At 41.0% G+C, this 27,270-nt stretch overlaps 1 protein-coding gene across 27 annotated transcripts in view; it reads left to right on the forward strand.

Annotated features, from left to right (window-relative positions):
• The window catches only part of MAGI1 (membrane associated guanylate kinase, WW and PDZ domain containing 1), a 340,411-nt gene that overhangs the window by 250,475 nt on the left and 62,666 nt on the right, over positions 1–27,270 (forward strand). For 13 of the 27 annotated variants that reach the window (XM_030501199.1, XM_030501183.1, XM_030501186.1 and 10 more), the window contains 5 exons: positions 1,287–1,406; positions 13,386–13,592; positions 16,490–16,700; positions 20,162–20,244; positions 23,464–23,502. In XM_030501199.1, the coding sequence (XP_030357059.1) occupies positions 1,287–1,406; positions 13,386–13,592; positions 16,490–16,700; positions 20,162–20,244; positions 23,464–23,502 (660 nt within the window). The remainder of the gene's footprint in view (positions 1–1,286; positions 1,407–13,385; positions 13,593–16,489; positions 16,701–20,161; positions 20,245–23,463; positions 23,503–27,270) is intronic. The other 14 variants (XM_030501185.1, XM_030501211.1, XM_030501208.1 and 11 more) reach the window with 2 other exon arrangements.

Raw genomic sequence — 27,270 nt, forward strand, 5'->3', positions numbered from 1 at the left:
GGTAAATTTATGCTCTTTCAACTTCTGAGAGCTGGAATCTTCTCAATCAGTTTCCAGAAGCTCAGCTTCTTTATACTTTCTTCAGTCCTTTTATAGAGGGTTCAGTAAATTGTATCCACTGAGAAGGCACTGCCCAGGGGCCGGAGGAGTCCCACAGAAGTGAGAAATCATGCTTCATTAAATGTTAGGTGTGGTTTCTACATCTCTAAAGTTATTCCCAAGGTGGCAGATTGGTTGCAGCCACAGCACTTGGACACTTCCAACTCTCTAATGTTGCTCTTTCTTCTAAAGTTCAGTTTCTTGTACTGTCTGTAAATCTGTCATTTATATTTATCCTCAGATGCACAGAATCCAGCCATATCCTAGCCTTCAGAGTCACGGAAACTAAAGACTATCGAACAGAAATTGATCCTAATCAATTAAGCTGTGCTCAGTGACCTAAAATGCAGTGGCCCAAGCCATCTTAGCAAAAAGTCATGAAATGACTCATCTTACCCCATGCTTACAGAGGGCTGTAAATTGGTCAGAAGGGAGAAGAGTTTCAGAGCTGGCGGAGTAGCAGTGATCAGACTCCTGCTCTCCATGGATGCTATTTAAATGGTCGAGTGCTAGAGAGAGATTCAGTGTGAATTATTGCTCAAAAGAAAAGTATTTCTTGAAATGAAATGAGCTTAGAGGTGAACTTCTGTGAGAAGAGTTTGCAGGTTGTCTCTTTAGTGAGCATGTGTGAATGGCACGTCAAAACTCTCAGGGTACATAGAGATAAAATATTAAGAAGAAATAAGGGAGCAAAGATCTTTATTTTCTCCCTTATTTCTTCTTAATATTTTAAGAATATTTTGTGAGAATAAAGTGATATCAGAAATAATGGATGCTAGAAAGAAGTTGCCTTCCCTGAAAATACAGATTGCAATTTTAGTGAAGCTCAAGTATGAGAGACTGTGCTAATAGCAGGAAGGTAATTGCTGGCGTATTCCCAGCTACCAGCCTCTTCCAGCTGTGTTCCTACATGTGATATGGGAGATTTCTTTGCCAGGCAGCCTTTCTGAGAGTGTAAAAACCATTGGATTTGGATGGAATAAGTGGTATCGACAGCTCAAGATCTCTGTCTTGTCTTGTTTTCACATGGGCTCCTAACTTCTAACGGAACTCTTTTGACACTGCTCTGTCTGGCTCACAGAGCTGTATTTTACAGACACTGTTGTATCTTTATGATCATTTTTGACTGTCCTTTTTAACTCTTGATAAGAAAGCAACTATATTAACATGCTAATTTTTCTTTTCAGGCACAACCCGCCCTCCAAGAGAAGGAGAAGTGCCTGGTGTGGACTATAACTTTCTGACTGTGGAGGAGTTTCTGGAGTTGGAGCGAAGTGGGACCCTTCTGGAAGTAGGAACTTATGAAGGTATGGAGCCACAGGCATCAAAAAAGCACTTCAAATAACTGTGGTAGCACACCACACTTACATCACCCTCACTTGAGTTAACCAGCTGAAGTTAGGACCTCGCTTTCCTTCCTGGTGCTCTACTTCCCTTTTCTCTCTGTACCCTGAGAGGGGATCCCAGTATTGCTGCGCTTTTTCCTTTTCCCTTCAAGTTGACTACCTCAAAAGACTAACATCAGTAGGCCAGGAAAATCCAATATGAAATCCAGTAATGAAATACTGAGGGAAGACAGACAGGCAGTGAGAGAAAATGCATCTGTTCTTTGCATCCACTACGGCTCATCTCCTGCTCACTTGTTCTTCCCTCCTGCTGTCTCTCTTTCCCTTCATTTTCCCTAAGTACACATCCTTCATCACCCAGTTGTCTCTCACTATGCAGCTACATGATGCACTACTTTTGGCCTTTTTTTATCTTCTTTTTTTCTTGGATAATTGCTTCTAACTTCAGTCATTGTGTTAATTCCCTTACAGCACAGCTTTACAAACAACAGCACTGAGACAGCCAAGGGGCACTGAAATGTCACCAGGGTGAGAGCAGGGAAAAAGATAGCTTTGACTTTCAGAGAAATGCAAGGCAAATTGGCCAGATTTGTGTAATTAAACCTGCAATCTGTATCCCCTTTAAATTGAAAACTCCTTTTGTTTTTTGCTTGGGTTTTTTTGGTTGGTTGGATTGGGGGTTTTGTTTGGTTTTTGTTGCATTTTTATTTTATTTTAATTTTTACTTTTCTTTTATTCCCTGGAGAACCTTCAAATGTATCTCTTGAGAAGACAATGAAAAGAAATAAGTTACAGGTTTGAAAGTCCCTCCAGTTTACTTCATTCATGTCGTATTTTCATTTGCAAGAAGTTCAGCGGGTCTTTTTGTCATTATGAGAAGTTGAAAGAAACTTATTCTTGCAGCCATTAATAAGAAACATGAAATACATTTCAAAATATGAACTACACACAAATAGCCGATGGTCTTTGAAAAGTAGTCATCAAATAGGAACAAAAAAGATTGTGACATATGGGTTTGGTTTTCAAGCTCTAAAAAAAGTCTCAACACTGTTTAGTCTAGTTTAGAAACTCCCTTGTAAGGTCACCTTTAAACCTTGCACTTATTCCCAACTGCAAACAATTGCAGTGCGAAACCTGGTTTGCATGAAGATGCTAAATGTATAACTTGGCTTCACTCTTCCACCTCTTCGAGCTGATTAGCAACATCAGCACCAATGCTAACGTTCCAGCAGCAGCACTTCTCCAAAATGAGCTTTTTCCTCTCTGTGTTTCTAATTATAACACTAAATTAGTTTTCTTTGTCATGGTGCTCGAAATAGATCAGGCAAACGGCCTCGCCATTGCTTCCTGACTGTATTTGTTCTGGTGACCTTTCCACTTGGAAAGACAAAATGGGTAACTGTCTGTAAGCTGGCTTCTGGGACATGCTGGGAATTGGTTTTCAGGAAGTGCTGTACCCATCTGGGATAGTTATAACATGGTCGTTTCATTGCTTATGTGATTACAAGCAGCAGCAGCTAAACTGTTTAGATTTCATGTGTTGTTGCTCTTTTGAGTTGCTGAAGATGAGGTTGATTTTTCAGAAGTCTAATGTGTGTTTCATTTCTGTCGGTGATAGAAGTGCCTGAACTTTTAAGGAATAATTTGTCAGTTCTGAGAAGCCTCTTTCCTTGCTGATATTGGTGATGCTGGTGAACAGTGGTTCTGGAGAGCTGGCCTATGGAAGGAAATATCAATAAGAATAAAGCAAATAATGGTGATGCATGTGTACACATATGCATCGAGACACATTACTGTTTGATTGTAATGTGAAATAAATAAAGTTCATTTTTCACTTACACCTTCAAGAAGTGATTTTGCTGCCTTCTGAGATTTCTTTAATGGCTTTGTTGTACTTTTTTGGAAATCTTGTTTTACAATTGTATTGATCAAGACAGTGTTAATCTTGGTTAGCTTTTGGAAGATGGTGTGATTCGGACTCTATACAGCAATTTTGTCTATAAAGACCACAAAGTAAGTTAGACTTCTAATATCCAAATCTTAGTTTATTGCCCACCTTTATAGTCTTAGATTCCTTTAAGTATCATTTGGTTTATGCTGCATTTTGCTGCTTTCTTTTTTTGTTTTTTGATTTTCATTGCACCACCATGATGAAGTTGCTTGTATTTTTAACCCTGCCAGTGGTGGCTTATTCTAAACCAGAGGGATGGAACCCCAAAAAAGGAAATAATCTTCTCTTTCTCTCTTGAAGAACAGTGAAATAATAGCTTTTAATGCATGGCTTTTACTATTAGTAATGCTACCTATTGTCCTGAGTAGGAATCAAACAATTGCAAAGACAGGGTTGCTTTTGATTGTAACATAATTCATAGACTCATGGAATGGTTTGGTTTGATTTAGGTTTAGATTAGGTGATTTAGAGATGAAGGAAGGGGAATGCTATGAAATGGAGCACGGTGATGATGAATGGGGAAGTTTCTGTGTGCCCAGCAGCCACAAGCTCATGTGGCTCAAGCAAGCTGGTGATTTGGGGTCAGGGTGGTCCCAAAGTCCCTTCTGGCCCTTAACTTGTAAGCGTCTGCATACAATGGTGCAGGAGATGGAGGTACGCCCTGTATTTGTGTGCTACGTTTCAGCAGCTGGAGAGGAAGTCTGGCCCAAATGACCAAGATAAAGTTTTGGCATTACTGGATGACATCTGTTTGCCTCTTGAAGGCATAAAGCTGCCTGAATACCGGCGCTGTCACTGGGGAAAACCTTGCAGGAGAAGACGTATCACAAGCGTTTGTTTAATAACAGTTACTGAGTTCTGAGGAGAAAGATTAGAAAACAGGGAGCCATCAGAAGAGGAGTAATACACAGGACTTTGATGCTGATACAGATGCTATTGATTTGGAAAGAAAAAAGATCAGGCAGAAGAGAACAGTTGGAAACCATAAAGGAGTAGGAGAGTGTATCAAGTTTTGAAAGAAAAACCTGGGTTTTGAAAGCGCTCTAATTGCAAAGAGGGAAACTGCAAGCTGAATAGGACAAAAAAGGTGTTGCCTACCTACTGGGCTGCACAATGTCAGTATTATTTGTTCTGGTGCACAGCAAATTGATTCCTCTGGGCAGTTTTTGATTGATATCCTGGTGAATGCAGGCATGGCAGCTGCTTTTCTGGTCACCTGTGACCTCCCTGGTGTGTTCTGCACCCAAAATGCTCCAAAAATTGTCATCAGATGGCACAGGGCATTTGCAAGCCTTAATTCCTGAGGTTTTCAGTTCCAATTTTAACATGGTGACTTTAACCATAACACCTAGAAACTTCTGGTTTTTTCCCCCTAATGAAAGCTACATCTTGACCACATGAATCCAGGAGCTGGAGCTGAAATCCTGGAAGACCTGCCCAAAGCGGTGATGCTGCACCAATATCGGTGCTTTTTGCAACACGTGTGTTGAGAAAGGTTCACCCAAGATGCTCAAGCCAGTTAGTATTTCCCATTGACAATTAGGAAGGGAAAAATCTTTTTAGACTGCACATTGTTTAGGCCTTTGGTGGGTAGGAAATCATGATAATTCTAATCTCAGGTATTTATTGACTGCTCCTTCAGGGCATAAAATACTGATGGATGCATGGAAGTAATTGTGTAGGTTACTAATTATTTAGCAATTACTTCTGCATTTGCATTGCAGACTCTCACAGGGACCCCAAGGGAGAGCAGAACCACAGCTTCTAGATTTTATTCCCATTTCTTCCCCATCTGCTCAGTGTCCCTGGGCAGATCAGGTAACTGCTTTTATACTTCAGGTTACTGGCCTGGAGAATATTAAAACAACACTTATTCCTCTCTTCATTAATATTTCATCAGACATCCGGTGCCTGCAGTTATCTTCTATTACAAATAGGAGGGAGAGAGTGGAAGTGATGGTTTTTCAGAGGGCTGTGCTGAATGCAGACGTGGAGATGGGCGCTGTGCAGAGACACATGGGGACATTAGTATGGTGGCTGAATTTTGAATGGGGGTGGCTGTGTCGCCAAGCTCTGGCAAGGCTGTATTAATGAATGCCTGCCCAGCACTTAGTGATCCTCAAAAGAAAAAGTGCTGCACTTTATAACATGTGAAGGGTTATTACATTATGGAGCATTATTGTCAAGGCATCATCTTTCATTCTCAGGACAAGTGTTATGTGATTGCCAAGAGAAGTAATAAGTAATCTGCATTAGTCTCATGACTAAGATGTAATGGGGTGACCTGCTAACATTTTTAAAGTGTATAAAACTAGCTACTGTAGACAGGGTCTTTGATTGTGGGACTTAATGAGTGTAATAAATGATCTGAAGAGTACAGTTAGAATTTCAGCTGAAGTAGAGAGGTGTATTCAGCAACATGCTTCAAATCAAGATGCCTTTAGCCTAATTTATCTGATGCGCTAGCTCTCCTTGGGTTTCTCTGCAGCAGCCCTGCTCCCCCAGTTGCTTTAGCAAAATGGCTGTTTTTTCTTTGCTGGTGTTCTGGAGTCTTTGCAGCCTGTGGGTCTCACCATCTTGGTACAACCTTGATATGAGATCTGTGTCTGTGGCATGCAAAACATGATAGGAAGATGGGGTGAGAAAGGGTGACAGATGCTGGGGATGTCCATGCAGCAGAACAACATGTTCCACTTAATGAGATAAGATCTGCTTATTATTGTCTCCACACTACAGATTGACTCAATAAATCATAGTGGCTCCTTTAGCATCCTTGCAATGTATCATGTCGAATATCCACTTATTAACATCTGTGCACTGCAGAAAGATTCCTGTTATGTCTTTGGCTTTTATACTTTGCTTTTTTGTTGTTGTTCTTTTTTTAAACCACCAGTAAAAAAAAAAGACAACACTTTCTTGAGCATGTGCACAAGTGTTAAGCTAAGTGTTAAGCTGTACTAAAGTTTCATCTGATGACAATGCTTCATTCTACAAACAGCTAAAGTGGTAACTGAGTAATTCTCTTTCACTAAAAGCAAATGTTCAAATATCTGGTAGGGTTTTAGAGTGCTTTAGAATTTTCTATGGCGTTCCTGATGGCCTTCTGTCTGTGCACTTTCTCAGCGTGAGCTCTGTCTGAAATTGTTCATTAGCAGTCCTGCTTTTTATTGTTTTGGATGCATTTAAAAACAAAAGCTTTGGGGGAAAAGGTTATTCCCAAATACCTCTGGCAAAAAAATATATAGTGAATTAGTTGCTTTTCTCCTAAGTTAGTTTTCAGGGGGGTTCAAGGGATTATTTACTCTCTAACCACAGTCCGATGCGCTGAAGGCTGTTCGTACTAGTCCCTCGATAGGTGGCAGCCAGGCACATTTTGGCATTGTTTCTTGGTACTGGATGTTCTTGGGACTGTCTCTAGAAGTGACTACTCCTCACTGGTGTTACCCAGCTCCATTGCAGCTGGGCATCCTTTCTGTACCAGGAGGCATCTGGTGTCTTCGAGCTGTGGCATTTCCTTGCCGCTGCAGAGCTCTCCGTCTTCTGGAGAGGCAAGGTGCTAGTGTGACTTATCCTCACAGTGGGAGTATATCTATAAATATTTCAAGTATCTGCAAGAAGAGTTGCGTATTGCAATGGCTTAACATGGTATTGATTCCTACAGCCTTGTGCTAGGTAGGGTGTGTTCCAGCTGTTTCTCTGTATAAACCTGAAGGAAGCTGCATTCCTTTCACTTCTTTGTATAAACCATGCACAAGCACATGCTTATTTATGTTCTCTATTTAATATTTTTAGTCTATTTACAAGTGGATATAACTGTTGCTGTAATACAGCTGGGCTCAGGAAACACCCTGAGCTTCCATAGCCATCTCATGCCTTATAGAATCATAGAATGGTTTGGGTTGGAAAGGGCCTTAAGATCATCTAGTTCCAACCCCCCTGCCACGCTACCAAGGTCTTACTGCTCATGTGTATCTTTGTTTTGCTTAGAGATTTTCCATGCATTAAATGTGCTTGAATGCAGCTGTACATGAGCATTAATAGTAGCATGTGGCAATACCTAGTGATACCGCAGCACAGGAAAAATCAGAATAAATGAGGCTGATTTGATCTGTAGGTGTCCTTCTGCTATGCTGTCAATTGCCTATAAGGACAGTAATCAGAGTATATGTTAAATTTCAGACATAAATTGAAATATGCATATTGTCACATTTTGACTAATTTAACAAGAAAGCCAGGCCAATCTTTCAGTTAACCTCACCATTAATAGCTGCAGAAATTGACAGAGAATCTACTATTTAAAGCAGATTGGATTTGCATATGTTGTAGGTTAATTTCTCTGAGATCTCTTTCATTGCCTATGTTTTACTTCCGATCCAGATGCTGTATCTGCGGCCTCCTCCTGGTTGCCTGGATACTCTGAATTTCCTCAAGGCAATTGCTAATCAATGTGCAGTTGCAGCTAGGTGAATCCCACAGACAGCAGCCAGATCTGTCATCTAAATGTAGAAATCTGTAGCAGAATGCGATCTGGGAAGAGAACAGACAAAACACTGTAGCAGGAGCTCTGCTCCCAGGAATCAATTCATCCTGTGCTAATCAGACACAAGCACTCATGCTGGATTAGATGAGCAGAAGCTCTTCTGCTAAAATTAAGGGTCAATTATTTTAGTTCTTGTACACTGCAGAGAAGAGCCGCATCTCGGAAAACAATTACATTAATAATTACATTTAAAGTCTTTGTGTCAAGGCCTTGCTTAATTTTGCTTCTTATCTCTGAGTCTCTTTCGCAAAATACCCACTTGCATCAAGACAGTACGCTATGAACTGCTTTTTAAAGCATGAGCTGTTAATGGAGTCCTTGTTGACACAGAGTGGTAGCTTTGAAGATCAGATGCACTTCTTGTGGATGCAGGGTCCTCTGCACTACACAGAGGCTTTTGAGTTTCTTGGGAGTTTTATAATTGCAAAATTATGCCTCAGCAGGTGTCAGTGAACAGCGAGAACTCTGCTTGGTCCTTTCCTGAGAGACAAATGCACTCCCAATCCCAGGCCTAAATCTCTTCACACCAGAAAAGCAAGACAAGTTCTCCTTCCCCAGAAAACAGAATAGCTGGTGCAGAGCCAACACCTACAAATCAGAGTAACTAAAATATACATTTTGGAACCACATTCTTCAAGTGATGTTGTACCATTAGGACTAATGCTCAAGCTTGGATTTGACCTTGTGCACAGTTCCTCTGCCTTCTTACACCTCTCCATGTCAGCTCTGCCACCCTATCTCCACCCCAGCAGCCTCCATGGTCTCATCTTCCCACACTGCAAGGTGAAACACCTACTTTTGTATCCATTCCACTTTAGACCCTTTTAGATTGTGTCTTTGTTCTTGTTCAGTTCTGCCTGTGCCAGAAACAGCATCTTCGACGGATGGAGTCCTTTTAACTTGGATTAAATTGCATGGTGCTTAGCAAAAGTTCTTATGGATTAGACTTATAGTTATTTTACTCAAGGAGAGCTAATTGGTGTGTTTTTGTGAATTACATTTCGAATTCCAGGTCACATAAACAAGGTTGTGAATTTACTGCCTGTCAGGGGAATGTTTAATAGGAATGTTTAAGAGGAAAGTTTTGTTATTTTGAAGAACAAGACAAATTTTCCATTAACACTAGGTTTCTAAAATTTAAAAAGGAAGTTCTCTTGGCTGACAGCATTGCTTGAATTCATAAGCTGCAGGACAGGGTAAAAGCTGCTGTACATTGCTTTCATTGATTAAGATCACTGCTTGAATTGGCAGAGAAAGAGGTGTTATGATGATGAGAACTTGTCTTATTGTTGTGATTAGCTGTTACTAAAGTCTAATTACTGTGCGTGATGCTAAAATGTGTAAGCTGCTGACACTTAGAGATAAGGAGATGAAAAGAAATAAACTCATTCCAAATAGCTGTTCTGTTTTTTCCATTATTATTGTTATTTTAGTGTATTCTCCAGAGTGGTGCTTTACAGTGCATGGATTAAGTCATGGCTTTGGCTGCAAAAGCTGCCATGAAACTTTGGTTGTGGTTAAATTAATTCTAAGCACCAAGGGACTGAATAAAATAAAGGGTAGTGAAAGGTGATGACAAGGAGTTCACTTACTGGCATGTGCATCTGCTGAGTGAATGCATTGTTATTAGCTATTAATTCAGTTGCTGTAGGCAGGATTCAAATGTGATTGAGAGGAAGGTAAAGCTTGGGAGCCCAGTTCCCATAGGAATCAGACATGGAAAGTCCCGTTTCTGCCATGCTGGCTGCTTCAGATTGGCATTTCCAGAAAAGTAGAGGTTTTCCCACTGTCTTGATCCAGAAATCTCCTTTATTTAGGAGACAGGCTGCTCTGTTCTGACTTTGAGACATCATGTTAGAGACACAGTCTTCAAAGTCCTGCAGAGCTTCACCTGAGTTCAGCACCCCAGGGACTCCTACCATAACTGCTGTGCTGAGTTTAGTAAGTGTTTTGAGATCCTCTGGGATGACAGATGCTTGTGTATGCACATGTAACGTGCTGTTAATAATTAGAGCTGATTGGATATTCAGTACAAATTACACTGGCTATGAAGTTAGCCCCTTCTTTAGGCTTTACAAGTGTTTCACAAAACACTGTTAAAGCATATTTCTAAATGTATGTTTTTTCATAAACATTGACAGATTCAATTTGAATAAATAATGTCGAGTCTGAGTGTTTTAAAACACTTGCTGGGCTGTTCACTGCATCAGTTGTTAATGGTGCATGTTTGGATTTCTGAGTCATAGGGTAAATATCTTCCCTTTCCAATTTGTAGGATTAAACATGAGTTTTGATGATGATTTTCAAGTGCCAGTCCCTCCTAATGGTGTGTCCAGGCCCACGTGCCTTGTCTTCAAAAGAACCGCTTAGAGAAGAGAAATAGGTCTGATTGCATCTAGCAAATATGAGGAAAAGAGTATTCCCATTTTCTCTCATTCTCCATGGCACCTGGAAGCTGGGTTGGAGCTTTCTTTTGCCGTTTTTCATCATGAGCTCATTTGTTTCCCAAACCTGAATGTCCTTGTGTGAATCTGATGGAAAAGCTGTGATTTTTTGGAATATTGACTCAGGCTGAATCTGCCTCCTGTGGAGGAAGAAGAAAAGTTCACCCCAACGTCTGCATTTCCCATATTCTGCAAAACAAAACTCACATATGCAAAGCCATGTTCGCTTTCAAATTCATATTTGCTCTTTGTTCATACATAGTTGTAGGGATCCTCCAAGACAGCACACTGTGTTGGTAGAAAGTAATTATTCACTAATAGTAGTACTAACGGCCATGGCTGGTTTGAAAAGTGACTAATGATTTTGTTGTAAGCAAATCTGAAATGCTTAGAGAAGCCTGTTTTTCTGCTGAGGAACAGCTCTCTGTGAACTGTTAGGAACTCCAGACTTGCTTGTTGCTAAAGGAACTGAAAAGAAGCAAAACTCTAAGACATAATCATTTATCTGTAATTGGAGGAGGGGTGGTAACATCTGTGCTATGTTGTTGTCTAGGACAGCGAAAAATCCACACTAGCAACATCTATATGTCCCTTCCATTCACTTTGCAGCCATCACAAAAAGATTGAACCATTTACAACAGATCTGAAATGAATATCGCACAAAGGAGTGATGTGCAGTGCCATAAATAAAAGCTGTTCTCACGTATATGGCGCACACGAGGTGCTTTCTGCTTAGCAGTTAACATCCTTAGAAAACACACGTGTTATCTGGGGGAAGAAAACAACAAAAAAACCCGAGAAAACCCCAGAGCAGCAGCATACTTCAGGAGAAATGCCAAAGAGGATGGGACGAGGGTTTTTCTGCCCACCTACCTTACATTTTCTCTTTTCATTCTCCTTCATTCCTCCTCTTTTTGCATAAAATACTCCTGCAGTATGTAGAGCATAAGAATCATTTCTCTAGCAGAGACCATAACCTGCTTGAGGAGCCTCCATCCCCATTAGAGGCTCTTTCCAGAAGAAGTAATTTCCTTCTCCCCATAAATTATGCATCAATGTACATTTAAGATTCTGAAATGACGAACAGAAGATGAAAGCATTGCAGAGTGTTGCCACTTCTATGGAGCTGAATCCACGACATTGTATACAGGCTCAAACATACCTTGTTAAGACAAACCTGTACGTGTTGCTGTCCTAGTACTCCAGCTGTAAAAGCATGGAGGTAGGACCCCCTCCTACTTTTCCAGCCTCAGCTCCATAAGAAAGACTTCCTCCTCTTGGGAGGAAGTGAGTGGGAAAGATAGCACATTGAGTCCAAAGTGGTTTTCCCAGATGGTCTCCCTTGCTCCTGATGTGTCTGGAGACCTTCCAGAGTCACAGGTTGAGTTCTGTGAGTGCTGGAGCATGCATGATCCCTGTGGTCTTACCCTAAAGCTGACAACCCACACAGCTTTGGGGCTATAAGGGACCTAGATGCTCTAATGGGAAAAGCAATTCAGTCAGCTAAAGAGGAGTTGAGATTAACAACTAGTACTTCCAAACTGAAGTAAGGATATGTCATTTTGAACCTTGAGTGTGTGATGGTGAGCTGTGCACTGGGTGAGTGGAGCTACTGCATAGTGCTTGGCTAACTTTAAACTCAGTGTCATATTGCAGCGTATGGGTGATGTTGGTGGCTTCTGCAACAGAAATACACATGAATGTGTATAAAAGTAAACTAAAAAATCTTTCTTTAGCACAGGCGAAGTTTCAAAGTGTCCTTGCACAATCTGCCTTTGGCATGTAGTTTCCATTTAGTGTAACAATGTTAACAAAGGGGCATGTACACTTTCTGGATAATTAATATTAAATATATAACATAATTATCATAGAATCGCAGACTGGTTTGGGTTGGAAGAGACCTTAAAGATTATCTAGTTCAAATCCCTCTGCCACAGGCAGGGACAACTTCCACTAGACTAGGTTACTTCAAGCCCCGTCCAGCCTAGCCTTGAACACTACCAGAGATGGGGCAGCCACAGCTTCTCTGGGCAACCTGTGCCAGCACCTCACCACCCTCACCATAAAGAACTTCTCTTCCCTCCAGGGATTGCTTTTCTTTATCATCCTCTCCCTCCAGCACGTCGTCAGCACCATACAGATTGGTGTTGTCAACAAACTTGAGGGTGCACTCAATCTCACTGTCCATGTCACCAACAAAGATGTTAAACAGTGTTCTTGTATCGGTGAACCTGTGCTTATTCTGTGTTTCTTCCATGATCACTTAAACTGACAGTGAAACATCCCAAGCACTTTGCACTGTTTCCATCACATCTGGTGACAGCTGCTGAGATTTGTGTAACTGTGGGTGTATCTTTGTCCCTTTGAGTTTTGGTCTAAGGTCTGCTTGTTCACTTCTACCCAGGTTGACTCAACTGCAGAGTTTCCTCTTTGAAGAAAGCAATGCTATGTCGTGTCTTTCCCTTTCACTCCTTTGACAAAGTTTTCTTTTAGAGAGAGAATAGGTTTTTCTTTTTAAATGCAACATCTGCCCTAAAAGAACCTGTGTATTAAAGCAGGCCACTGAGCCTTTCATCTCTTCTTTGGGTGATAGCAGCCATGAATTTTTTATTTGCTGCAGGGCTCACTCCAGATCTGCCACATCATTGTGTGGGTGCACACATGTAAAGAGGCTACTAATTGAAATTCAGATGTAACAAGATGAAGTTTTGCTATTCACCATGACTGCCTTTTGTTTTAGCCCTTGTACGCTCAGTGCACCTAAACAATGCAACCATTGCTTCTCCTTTTAGATTCAACAAGAGTAACTTAAAAGGCAAGAAATATTTCCATGTCTGCTCTTGAGATGAAATATGTGCCCCCCAAAATGGGAATGGCATGTGTTATTTATTTCCTTACTTGGGGGGAAAGACAGATTTTAATGGAACTGAAAATAAAATGAAGTAGAAATCTTGCTGCTATAAACTGCTCCCTTTTGAAGATGCAAATGTGTTTCTATTGCCTAGGTAACTATTATGGAACGCCCAAGCCTCCCAGCCAGCCCCTCAGTGGGAAAGTGACTTCCACCGATGCTTTGCAAAACCTACAGTCTGGCTCCAAGCAGTCGACTCCAAAGCGAACCAAGTCTTACAATGATATGCAAAATGCTGGCATAGTGCATACAGAGAATGAGGAAGAGGATGATGTACCTGAAATGAGCAGTAGCTTCACAGGTAAAGTGAAAATATCATGGTCCATCAGTTAGGATACATGGGGAAGGGTTTTGGAGAGGGATTTTTGGAGGGTTTGGTTTTTAATGGGTTTCCTGCAAAGCTGTCAATCCCAGCCAACAACACCTGAATGGCAGATGTCCACATATGGACAATCACCTGCACAGTAATGTCTTCTAAAAATGCCTTGTGGGCTTGAGCTGGATGAGAAAAAACTGGGGAAAAGCTCAAATCCATTAGTTACAGAAAGTTCAAGGATGAGTTGAGCTATGGCTGACAAACAGTATGAAATGACTCAACCAGGATTAAATTTGAAATTAATATTGCTCCTTCCTAAATACGTTGCTATCCTTTCCCCTTTCTTGCATCTAGAGATACCTGGTCACATACAATTACTAGGTCCTGTTCTCCAAGGTACCTTTCAGCAAACTGGGGGTTGCTTGCTGCAGGAATGAGGTCTGTAGCGTGGGTGCAAGCTTCAGGTGAAGGCCCTGTGTCCTGCTGAACACAGATCTGAGTCCCACTGTGGCTACCATTGAGCACTGGCTGAAAGATCACTGGAAACTTTCACAGTTTAAAGTCAAGTGCTGTGCAGGCAGATTCAGAGCAAAATACTGTTGGAGATCAGTTGAGTTTCCAGAGATATCAACTTGAAGTTTGTTTAGCTCTGAGGAGCAAGATCTGTTCCCCATGTCTGCAATCCTAGTGTTTGTTAGTGCTTAGAGCATCATTTCCTCAGCTCAGTTTCAAGAACTGAATTCATCTTCCTAGCTCCCTTTGAGGCAGGTACTTAGCAAACAGCTTTATCCACCCCTTTGAGCCTTTCACAGCTGCTTGCTGTGGGTACCCACCATCACTGGCACTAGGTCCTTTTTCCTTCTCTCAGTTCCTACTACCATGATAGTTTTCCTTCCCAGCCTCTAATGGGTCATAGTTAGCTGTCATGCTGGTTGCTACCTGCCAAAGTTCTAATATCGGCACAGAGCTTTAAAAGGATTTAGGCTGAGATTTAGTTTTGGCCCTTTCTGACCAAACTGTCAAATGGCTTTGAGGGTTGTGCTCTGTTTGGCTGATACCTGTTACATACATACGTATTTCCAACCCAATCATTCCTGGCTGGTCTAATCCCTCCCAGGCTGGAGTTTGTGTCTCTGTTCACCAACTCTTTTACAAAGTTTTGTGCTGACGGTATTTTCTCACATGTTGTGTCATGGCAGCAACCTCAGCCCTTGTCACAGGATCTGATTTTGGAAGGAAGCTGGTGGGAGATTCTGTTTGACCTTCTTGCTGCCCATCTCAATTTGGTGCCACTGAACTAACTCGAGCATCATTTCTCTTTCTGTTTTCCTTCACAAGATGAAATACTGAAAGATGCAGCTCATTTGCCACAGCGTTATCACACTCTGGCCCTTTGCCTCCATTAAATGGGCACAAAATCAAAAAAAAGTCTCATATATCAAAGTGATTCCTTATGCTTAATTCACACGATAGCGTGCTAGCCGTATTAAAATGCTCCTGCTTCCTTAGAAGACCTCTTGGTGACTTGTGTTTTTCAAACTTTGGCATGTTTATGCTCTCAATCTTAAGCTGACGATGATTCATTCATGCTTCTTTATCTTGTCATCTTCTACCTAAAAATATCGAACACCAGGAAGGCTCGAAAGCAGGCAGCTGAGGGTATTGATATAGTCTAGATCTTTTTTCCCCCCACTTCTCCTTGTTTATTATTTTCAGTGTCTTGTCTTTTTGCAATGACAGCACACAGACTACAGTAGTGCAGGAGCTGCAGTTAACAACCCCCAAAAACCAAGGCTGTGAGTTGAGGAGGTCAGTGGTCTCTGGTCTGGAGAGCGGAGGCAAGGTCTTGGCTGTGAAGCCTTTTCAGTCCCACTTGCTTGAGGCTGAGCGTGACACTGATCTCTCTGTGTTTTGCTCAGTGTGTTGCCTGCTGCAGGTACCGGAGGCTGCTGGTCTCAGGTGATTTGGAAGTACTGCCATAAATTTTCATCAGCACCGTCAAAATCCAAACATAGAAAATCCTTTCGGTACCCACAGAGGTAGTTTTAGAATTTGCCTGTTATTGCCAAAACTTCTCTGTGATGGAATTAGGGGCACAGACCTGGTTTTTGGAGACCATTTACTGCGATTAGGGGTGGAGGGAATGAGCAGCACCATTTCAAGGATACAGCTCAAAACTGCACAGATATAAGCATCAGGAATGTTTCCTTAGAGGGAGAAGGGCCAGATACACTGTAAAATACTCCTCAGTGACTGTGACTGAAAGGATACGGTGATGAGCTGTGACATAAATCTTTTCAGACGGCGAGATCAGGCGCTAGTGAGCAGCAAACATGTGGACACATGGTGTAGTCCTGGCATTCATTTTAATTTTTAATTTAAAAAAGATTCCCTGCACTAAGGACATTCACCATTAGCTTGTTGATTCTGAGCTTCTGGCTACCTTCTGCACTTGTAAAAACCTCTCCTTTTGATCATTCTTCAAAGAGGAAATTTTATTCTCCTAATCCCTGTCCCACAATTGGCACTGCGGGAGTGAACCTGTAAGCCTGCTCAGAAGCCCATTGAACTCCTCCACATCAGTGAGGCCTGGCCTCAGACCGCTTGGAAGACTTTGGTGCCTATTAAAGCGAACACAGTAGCTGATCACAGCTTCTGATTTGTGCTGGCGAGGGTCTGGCTGGCAGAGTGTGTGTGGGCAAAGCAAGCTCATCCCTGCTGGCAAAAAGACTGCAAAGGCTGTGCCCTCGGTTCATCTGTTGCTCTGTGTTATGAATTAAAAAGCAAGGAGGGGAAAACCATAAGGATAAACCCAGAGAAGCAAATGGGAGGAGGAGAAGACTGATTTTTTGCAATTTTATTTGTGCTTGTTTATTCTACAGCAGCGTCTGGTGACCAAGACGAGCATAATCCGCATATTGTAAGAGAGACAGCCCCACCGTCTGTGATTGATAGCCACACCAACGTTCCCACCACGGAACCATCTCAGAACCTCCCTCAATACCTACCTCCTTCTGCTGAGGATAACCTAGGTCCTCTGCCGGAAAACTGGGAGATGGCCTACACCGAGAATGGAGAAGTCTATTTTATAGAGTAAAGCACATTTTTATTGTTCTAATTCCATCTCTCTCCCTCTCTCTCTGGGCATGAGTATATCTCCATGGATGCATTTTGTGTGTGTATTAAATATTTAGTGTATACGGTTATGTTGCAGAGCTCTAAGTTCTTTACTGCTTCTGAAGGGGTTTTGCATTTCCTGATTGGATTAACATCCAAATTACTCCTGAGTTCAAAGACAGGGGGAATTGCTTGTTTTATGAGGGTGGTTACAAAAGCAACAGACACTTGTAAAATATGGGCCAGTTGTTTTCACGGGTGGAATGAAAGCTCCTAATTGAAAGAGTTGAGACTTCATTTCTGGAGCCTGCCTCTGTGCATAATGCAGCAGAGAGAATTTCTCAGGTCACATGAAGCAGAGCTGGGGAATGGACTTTGTGTGTTGTCCTCTCATCAGAGCAAATGGGCCAAGCATGTTAACATGCTCCAGCAGTTTGCAGAAGGAATAGCTCAGTGCAGAGTAGGCACAGGAAGTTTGGATAAGAAATACCTCATGCTCTGCAGTCTTTGCTGAAGAGCTGAGTGCTGTCAGCAGCTCTATGATGATATTGATTTTTTCATGCCATAAATAATAGTCTCTAATTATACTTGTCTAGATTTATTGAGATAGGAGTAACTTATAAAATGGGACCTGTTAGTGGAAGAGATTTCTTGCACAGAGTTTAGCTAGACATTAAAATTCAATTAGCTTTTGAAACTCAAGTCCTTGGCTGCCTAAGTAGAGGAGGAGGGTGAGGAATTGATTTCGGATTTGATGACCCATTTAATGCGGTCTTGGGAACTGAGACCCTCTGTCTGTGTACCAGGAGCCAGTTAGTACAGAAGAACTTCCTCTGCTAATGCTCCTTCTGGCACTCCAGCGAATTATGCTGGATAAGGGCACTAAGGGGAGCAGTTCTGCTCCATCATCAGGAGAGGAGACTTTTGGACAGGGCCAAAGAAAGGTTCATCAGAGCAGGTCTTCCCTTGGCTTCAATGGCAGGGGAACACATCAGAGAAGGTCTGAGGAGCTGGGGGGCATGAAGAACACTGAAGATGCTCTTCATCAGCTGGGAGAGGGCTGCTGTAAAAAAGGCCATTTTCCAGGGTATTCTCAATTACCTGAAGAGGCTCCACCAACCCCCTAATGCAAGCCAAAGTCTAGAAGGCACAACACAAATTCTCCTCAGCTGCCTATCAGGTGAAACTGAAATGTGCTCATTATCCCAAACACGGTATTCTGCCCCTCGTTATTCCTCAGGGTGCCTCATTCTACGACATACTTTCTGGCTTTAATGTATATAAAACAACCTGAGTAATAGTCTATCCAGCCTGCCGTTTTCTTCTCTGAAGGAGGATGGATGATGAGCACTAAATGCTGCCCAAGCAGCCGGTTGCTCCCCTTTTTGTACCTACGTATGCCCCTGTTGTCATGCTTCAGCCAAGGGTTCAGCTGCTGCTGACAGCAATCTCCCCCAAACCCATCTTCATAGCTGCTATATCCTTCATGCGTGTGTGTTCTCTTATCCATGCAAGACTAGCACCTTAAATAATTAGTTAGACCTTTTGCAGGAGAACCATATGTGTGGTGGAAGAACGTAGCCTACATACACAACTGTCTGTCTGACATGAAAATCTGGTAGCTCACAAGCTGCTTCCTTCCCTGCAGCGCAGATTGACCATTTTGAGGATGCATACGCAGAAGTGGTGTTTTTGAGAAGGGTTTTGTGTCAGTGTGGATGCAGCACTGAATGACTGCAGTTCTGCTCATTCTAAAGACATCCTGAGCCTAGAAACTATTTAGTTTGATTTGTATTAAATTAAGAGAACAAGCTAATAGGCTGTGTGGACCCAAGCTGGCTCAGATGTCTCTGCTGTCACTAGAGCACTTTGGGTTATCAAGTCAGGGTGATGAAGGGAACAGTATGGGAACATCTGAGCTGCTTGCACAGAACCAGCACAGGTCCTGTGGGGCCAGAGCTGTATGTTGGATAACCGATCTCAATGGCTTGTAGCTGAAGCAATTTGGCTCCTGAGATGTTTCTCTGCTGCTTTAATTGGGATTTTCATTACCCAAAGTATCCCAGTCCCTCATTACCCTGCATGTAGATCTAGGCATGTTAATGGGTCTAACACAATCCTGTCCCTCTGAGTGTTTGAAATGAAAGGTGTCTAGCTAAATTTTCTGTGTTTCAGCAAACCACACGGTTGAGGGCCTTTGGTTAGCAAGGCAAAGTTGCAAGAAATATGCAAATATTCTATTGTTCTCCTCCCACCATCCTCTTTCTCAGCTAGACTACAGACTTTCTAATGTATAAGTTGGCAGAACCCCTTGGTTCTGCTTGACTTGCTGAATTCTGCCATTCACTTTTCTAGTTGGCAATTAATTGCTCTGAAGCATGCAAAAGAATTAAACACATTGGCTCATCCTGCCTCAAGGAGGGCTGAGTAGTAGGGCACGTAAACCAGGAACCTTTTATTTACACACTTGGATCCTAGGAGCAGGGCAGTCCCCTCTTCTTGCAGTAAAATACAAGTTTTCTGGTTGGCTGTTAGTTCCTCAGGGATCATAGTCCTCATTACAGCATTTCCAGCATCATGAGACTGTTGTGAGGCTAAGGTTAAGTTTGTAAACCTCTCTGAGACCTTGAAGGAGAAGTAAATAGCATTACTACGGTATTGAAACTTAAAACTGTTAAGCAGTGTTAAAGGCTAAGCTAGATAAATGATACCTCAGGGACTGGAGGGATATCTTTGCAGGTTATGTCTACAATGATATCAGGTTGTAGAAGAGGCATTATGTTACAAGATTGTCTGTGTATGCAAGCGAAATGATGGGAGAAAATAGTTTCTAGAAACATGTATTTTAAGCCTGTTTACTATGCAGCCTTCACTGCTGGGACTGGCATCACAATACTGTCAAGGGGCTTGTAGAAAGGAAGAGTTGAAAGTAAGGCTGTTCAACTTCCATCAAAGGCTTTGACAGAACATTTTTATTAGTGTAATTAAGAAGTTTTCACTGGAAATTATGTTTCTGATTAATGCTTGGGTCAAATCTAAACAAATGTGGAAGATCTTTCATAGGAAGATCACTGCATGGATTAGAGAAGAAGGGAAACGTCAGGAGGGCAAATGGCTCAGAGACAGCTCCCGGAATTACGAAACAAACCACCAAAAGTTTGGAAATTAATATTCTAATATTGCAGCTTCCATGTGCATCCTTCCAGTTAGGAATGCTGATCTGTGTATTTTCACTTTTCACCTTTGTGTTTTCAATGTCAAGATTCTTGTGATTTGGTCGACTAGTTTGCAAAGCATCAAATTGTAATGCTGTTTCTTCTGAAGCAGAAGTATGCCTTCAGGCCTGTTGAATAATAAAGAGGATATATACTTTTATGTCACTGATACTTCAGCTCTGTAATCTTAACAAAGGTCATATTTCCATTTTTGGTTTCCAGCCATAACACAAAAACAACATCTTGGCTAGATCCACGGTGCCTGAACAAACAGCAGAAGCCTCTAGAAGAATGTGAAGATGATGGTAAGAGACTGAAAATAGTGAAATACTAATGTATTTGGTCCATTTCTAGGTGGCTTTCTTCCTTTTTCCCCTTTACAATAACCTGTGTTCAGAGATACTTTTTTTAAAAAAAAAAGACTTATGGGTAAGTGCATAGAGATAATGTCCATTATGTTGTTGTAAAATCACTGTCTGTGTATATAAAATAGCCATTGAGGTGGTAGATCGTTTAGTAAAAATCAAAGAGGTGCTACAAGTAAGAGGCTGTTTTTGCAAAGGCATTTGAATAGTCACTGATGCTGAACAAGACTCAAAGCTTTCTAACATGTTTGCTCCTTGGATCGCTGTGTAGGAGGAAAGTGACTGAGTCTCTGCATGCTCTATTGTGTTGTGCTTCAACTACCTGCTTTACATGAATTGGAAGAGTTATGTTGTTGTTTTTGAGCAGAAATAACTCAATTGCTTCACTTCTGCTGCTGAATTCTGACAGTCCACTTAGCGTTATGATTGCTGAAAATGAATTCCATTTGAAGATGTAGATTTTTGGCAATGAAAATTTACACTGATATGATTTTGTATTCCTTGAGATGTTGGAAATGCAAGCCACTGTCCCATTTAGAGCAGCCAAATGCAGGACTGTTAAAGGAGGTGCTTTCCCTGCATCCTTTAGGAGATGCTGGAAGAAAAAGGGAATTCATCATGATGAAAATAACTTAAGTGTTTGGAAAATGTGTGGAAATTTTGGTCTCTGACCAGGAAAGGTGACGTATTCTAAGGCATAATCTTGGCTAACACAATGCCATGATGGTAGACATATCTTAAAAATGGAAGGGTTTACTTTGTCACTGCTGGTGATGTCCTTATAAAATTAGTTTTCATAATATGATTAACCTAATCCATGTGAGTCAGCTCAACAAGAATTATGATTTTATTTTGGAAAAGAATCAGCTAAATCCCTTTTGACTTAGGTTCAAATCTGGCCTCCAGAACTGCTGTTACTATTTTTGCACGTACAGTTTTTCATCCTCTGCTTCTTTTCACATGTGAGATTTTGCAGGATGTGAACATTTGCCTCTGCAGTCTTTGCTGCTGTGATGAAGCAGGTCACCCAAGTCCTAGTGCATGGTGCAGTGTACCCCCAAACCAGAAGGATGTGCAAAACCCAGGCAAACACCCAGCACACTGAGCTGACTCCTGCTTCAGATTCGTAGCAACTGGCATCGTCTGTCAAGGAGCAAGTGGAGAGAGCTGGGTTAATGAAGGCCTTGCTCTGTGCCTAAAAATGGATATGTCAGTGGGTAATCAGAACTGGAGCAAAATTAAATAACAGCATATGCAGGCAAAGCTCCCTCCTCCTTGCAGTAAGCATTGCTGGCAGTTTAAAGAGGAGGTTGACAAGTCTCAGCATAAGCTTTCCTCTTTCAGCGGGTATTTTTCCTGAAGCACAACTTCTCTCCTGGCTTTCTCCACCAGCAAGACTCCCACTATGCTGATAGCCCCAGCGATGCCAACAAGCAGCACATGCTGCTGCGGGTCAGCATGCCCCATGCTGTGCCCCCAGCCAGGGCAAGGAGCAAGCGGTAGCTCCTCTGTCAAACACTTTCAAGTCTCCTCGCAGAAGGGAAGTTTCGCTTGTCGTCTTTACCAATTATCAAACAAACATTGAAATAATGAATTTTATTGGGATCAGAAACATACAGCTGGTATTTTCATATTTAATTCAGTTCATAGTTTTGCAGAGTAGTGGCATTTTTGTTTATCAGGTCCTTAAAATCAGTGAATTTCATCTTCCCCCACACCACTTCATTTGCTAAGTTGCTCATTAATCAATATTTTCAACATTCAGTATTTAAACCAGTTGCTTCATAGGTATAGTAGTGCCCTGCACTTTTACCTGGCTGCTCTGTTCTTGCTTTACACATAAGAATGATTATACTTCAGAAAATGTGAGCACAAAGAAGAGAGGTTATTTTTACTGCATCATAGAAGCTGTCATTTTTGGCAAGGGTCACTGTTGGGTGTATTTCCACTGATGTCTGTGGGAGTCCTCCTCTGTTTTGTTTGGGGTGTGTGTGAGCTTCTAGGCTTGATCCTATGCTGTTTGTGTTTTCTATGAATGTTAGATATTGTTTCAGATTTGTTTGGGTGCAGCTGCCTTGTGTGTTTTTCTTCATCAGGATACGTGTCCCTAACAAGTCTTTGGTCCTTTCTAGTTGTTTAGGCTATTAAAGGAAATTGTAATTCAAATTTCACACTAACAGCCCTAAACAACTGTTTTGGTAGAAGATATTGCAAACAGGACATGGAAGTGGTTTTTTTAGGTGTCCAAATTTTCAGAAGCAATGCTGTGGCACTGCATCTTCTATTTGCGTCTATCATTCATTTATGTGGCTTATACTTTTCTGTATTAGGTCCAAAATTGTTTTTACCATCTTTGTTCTTGTTTTGTCACCATCTTTCATTTTCAGACTGCATTATTATTATTTATAGGCTAAGCAATACTTTAATCATCTGTGTCACTGTTAACTTATGAATATGGAGCAGATAATGATAAATGGAGCAACAGTGAATATTGATGGCTTTGTGTCTTTGAAAAATTATGTGATCTTTGTCCCAGGTGTCCTGCTAAAACTTCCACATTCCTGTATATGCTTCACCAGTGCATCTGGACTTTGGTGTGAGCCTGTGCCTCCAGTTAAACACGGAGCTTTGCTTCATGCCTATCTTAAATCATCGGAATAGTTACACTGAAGTCAATTGGACCTTGTATGCACATAAATTTAGGTACTTTCTTTAAAACCTTGCTACATTAGTTCTTATTTAGATGCAAGGTTTTCCTCTCAGATTTCTTCATTAGTATTCAGGCCTGGCCTTCTGATAGATCCATGTGTCTACAGAACGGATTGTGAAGGGTGAAGGTCGGACAGTACAGATCTGAGGGAGAAGCTTCACTACAGTGAGGAAACCACATATGTATTACTTTGCCATATCAAACTGTGGCATGGAAATAGTCAACTGATACAGATATTTTGAGAATGCAAAATCAGTTCTTTCATTATTTACACCAGATCCATCAATGTTCTGATCACTAAAGGGCAATAAATGAAAAGCTTGGGCTTGGGCTGTAGAAAATGAGTGCCGGTTCTGCTGTTTGCTGTAGGGATTTTTTTGCTTGGTGCTGAAGTTATCTGAAATTTGCTTTTAATTTTTTCTGTCTCATTTACTGCTCTTCCCCTGGAGAAGAAGGGGTACACACGGAGGAACTGGACAGTGAATTAGGTAAATCATCCATCTTTCGTTTTGATGTTTGACCCCAACTGCACTGTTTTAAGCCTTTAATTACTTACTTTCTCCTTTGTATCATTTTGCATTTTTCAGTTTTTTTTATTTCAACAAGCCTAATTTATCAGCAAAACTCCCCTACCACACAAAGCATTAATCTTCCCCTAGCTTCAGATCTGCAGTGGTTTTCTTATTGATTCAGAGTCTGAAGAAAGCTGGAGGGCCTTAATCTTCCAAAGTTTGTCCGAGGTTGCTTCTTCCTGGACCCCGCAGAAGTCAGAGGCTTTTCCATTGGCATCAAAGGCTCCAGGAAAAAGCTTATAGATGCTAGCATAGAAATCAAGTAGTTAATGATGCCTTTTTATGGTGGCCACAAACATTTCCCAGGCAAGAGCAGCAAAGTGTGATTTAGAAAGTTTAAGTATTACATAGGATGCTTCTGCTGAGCTTGTGAATGAAACAGCTGAAAATTTTGCCTCAGTAGGTGATTTTATAAACAGATCATTTTCAATGATGTGGTGCTCTTCTATTTGCTGCATCTTTTTGTGGAGAATGCTGTCTTGATATCTAATCTCAGCGGTGCTCATTCTGTTTGTACTGATGGTAGAGGCAGTTGTTATTTCTGTTCAGCTATGCTCTGGTGCACTTGGAAAGCTGAAAGGCAGAAGAGGTTGCATAGTATTTTATTTCCACTCAGCCTATTATTGCTTTTAAAAAAGGACTATATTTACAGTTTATAGTTCTGCATACTGGAGGATTGTATTACCAGAGAATTAACCTCTGGTTTCTGTAATGACTTGCGAGTAAGTGTATTCTGCTTCAGGCTTCTGTGTGATTGATACAGCATCAGCGGCCAGCAGCTATTGGGTGGACTTGTAACACTAATCCAGGAAATGTTCTTTTGGATAATATGCCTGGAATAATGCTGGAGGCCTAAGTTCTTTCGGTGCAAGAATTTGAAAAAAATGACAATGTAAAGAAGAATATAGTCATTTTCATGGTACATTAGCATTATGCACAGCTCATATGAATAAGCAGCAGACCAAGTAACATCAGAAGCAGGTGGATGCACACCAACAACCTGAAAGATTTGTCATGAAGGTCTTCACAAAGGATGACTTAATAAGACAGAGGTTTTTAAAAAGCAAATTTAGAGGCAATAATGAAATGGAAATGTTGCGTTCTTTCAGTCTGATATCAGGATGTAGTGCAAGAGAAGAGCTGAAAAAATAGATGCAGAGGAACTCATTATTTGATAAGCCTGACCCCAGTTCTGCAGACACATACACAAGTGTTCTGCTTGAACATCATGAGATGTTCCCTTTGTTTTAATGAAGATAAGCTTTATTAAGCTCACGGCCCATTGATATACTGTTGAGATTTGCAAATGTTACAGTGTAAAGAAAGACATTTTCAAATGGCTCAGCTGGTTACAGCAACATTAGGGACAGGGCATGAAAACATATGGCCTATTCACTAACTGTACTCATGGTTAGTATAAACTGGTTGGCACCAGATATTTAGCTCCTGAGCTTATCAACACTTTCTGTTCTAAATGTAAGAAATTTAAAATTTGAGCATTTACACAACTTCTTGTTTTCCAAAGAGGTTTGTTGAATATGGAGCAATGGGTCACCTCTGTTGAACAGAAGCTCGTATGAAAGGACACAAAAATTTAACCTTTAGAATAGGATTTGACATACACTTGGACAGATCCTCTTGGCCTCACAGGGAGCAGTAAGAGCTGAGTATACTGAGGTCATCTCCAGCTCCTTTATAGTGCAACTATATCGCAACTGAAATACCTGGTGGTTGGAGAAGTTCTTTTATAGGGATCAGTCCATCCCCTCTGTAGGGCAGGAGGTAGGATACGAAACAAGAGCATCTCAGTAGGAATCCATGTATTTATCCCAGGCTTAAAAGTGTAAAATTGGAGATTTGTCCATTGAATTTACCTGCTGACAAATGCTCTGAGCTGCCAAGAAGCTAGACTGTGCAACATGGCTATGGAGAATACTGCCTTTTGCTTTAGAGAGCTGCAGGGGCTTTTAGAAGTCAGAAAGTGCATCTACATAATCAACAAGTAATGTGTTGAAAGCTGCAGTTTTCCCTATTATTACTCCTGAAAACACAGAGATGTGTTCTGTAAATGGAAAGCTGCAGAGATATAAAACTGAAAAGATTTTGGCACAATGAACAGAATAAAAGCAAAAAAATAAATAAACTGTTTAAACTTTAAAAATAGGAAACAAGTTATAGTCCAAAATAACAAAAGATACTTAGCACGAAAAAGTGTGGGAAACTCATTTTAAGACATCTGCGCATTCCTTCTCCTTGCTCTCATTCACTTCTCATTTTTCTTCTGCCCCCAGCTTGGTCTCCTTACCATTTTACTTTCACCATAGTGCAACAAATTAAAGGGCTGCCCCAACTTCTGCTTCTCCTGATTATGTGCTAGGTCTTCATTTAATTGCACTGAAACTCTTTAAGCCGGTCCCACAGTGTTCTCAACTTATGGGACTCCTCTGCAAACCTGAGAGTTCCTTTTGCGAAAAGACTTTCAAGATTGAGCTCTAGCTTTCTAACCTCTTACATGCACTTGCATGGGGTAAAGGAATATCTGTTTCTGAAGCGTTCGTTTCAGATTGATCTGCTGATAAAATTATGGAGTATTTTCATGCCCCAGAGTTAGCACTGGCTTGCATTTAATTGTTTATGTCTCAAGGAATCCAAAGATATTAAACCCAGTAAGAATAAAATAATGAGAAGAATGGAAAACCTACCTTATATCTGCAAATAAAGGACATGTGGAGCAAAATCCATGAAAATTGATTTCATCTGATCTCCAGCCAATTCTGAACAAAAACATAAACTCTGAGTAATTAATCCATGTGTGTTTGTATAGATTCAGTTCATCTCCAGTCTGGAGCTATCTCTATCCTTATGGCGTTCTAGTTGAAAACTATAAATGCAGAACTAGATCCTTACGTTTATTCTAATTAATGGGCCATCGTTGATTGTATTCGCCCAATAATTGATGCCATTAATGAAAACGAATCTCTGCATTTGATAACAAAACCCCCATAGATTATTTACTATCAGTCTTGATAATTTAGTGTTAAATTTTGCAGAATTATTTGGGGTATTTGAAATAGTGTTATCTGACAGTGGCTTTTTTAAGTCATTCTTGATGTGGACGTGCAGAGTCTGTGGGACCACATTTGCACAGTCCAAGCGTGGTGGAGCTTTCTTTCAAGTTGATTCACGGTACTGCACAAAGACACCACTCTGCATTGTTAATAGGATGATTATTTCAGTACCCACAGCCAACGGGAACATTGTGTTTAAATGAGTGGGACAAGGATCAGGTTCTTAAAGTAATACATACAGCTTTAATAACCCTCAGTTGGATGCTGAAGTGATTTTATTACATTCACTAATTATAGTTAAAGTACTATGTGCAGTCTAGAAAATCAACAAGAACAAAAGTGGATACATTTCCAAATGTTAATTTAATCTTCAGAACTGTTTTTTTGTTAATTATGCTAATTGAAAAATGAAATCTCTGTTACTTGTGATTATGGCAATATGTGTTTTTACATTAAGTGCTGTGTGGTGAAATACATCTGTGTGCCAGCACCAGTTGGGTGGATTCCATGTACCAGGTGTTTATGTCAAATTCACCTTGTCCTGTTTCAAGACGCAGTTTTGTGTTGGGGTCATGGCTGAGCAATGCAGTGTAAACCCCTGAGATTAGAGTCAAAA

The sequence above is a fragment of the Strigops habroptila genome, chromosome 11 (assembly GCF_004027225.2).
Source record: "Strigops habroptila isolate Jane chromosome 11, bStrHab1.2.pri, whole genome shotgun sequence".
NCBI classification, from domain to species: Eukaryota; Metazoa; Chordata; class Aves; order Psittaciformes; family Psittacidae; genus Strigops; species Strigops habroptila.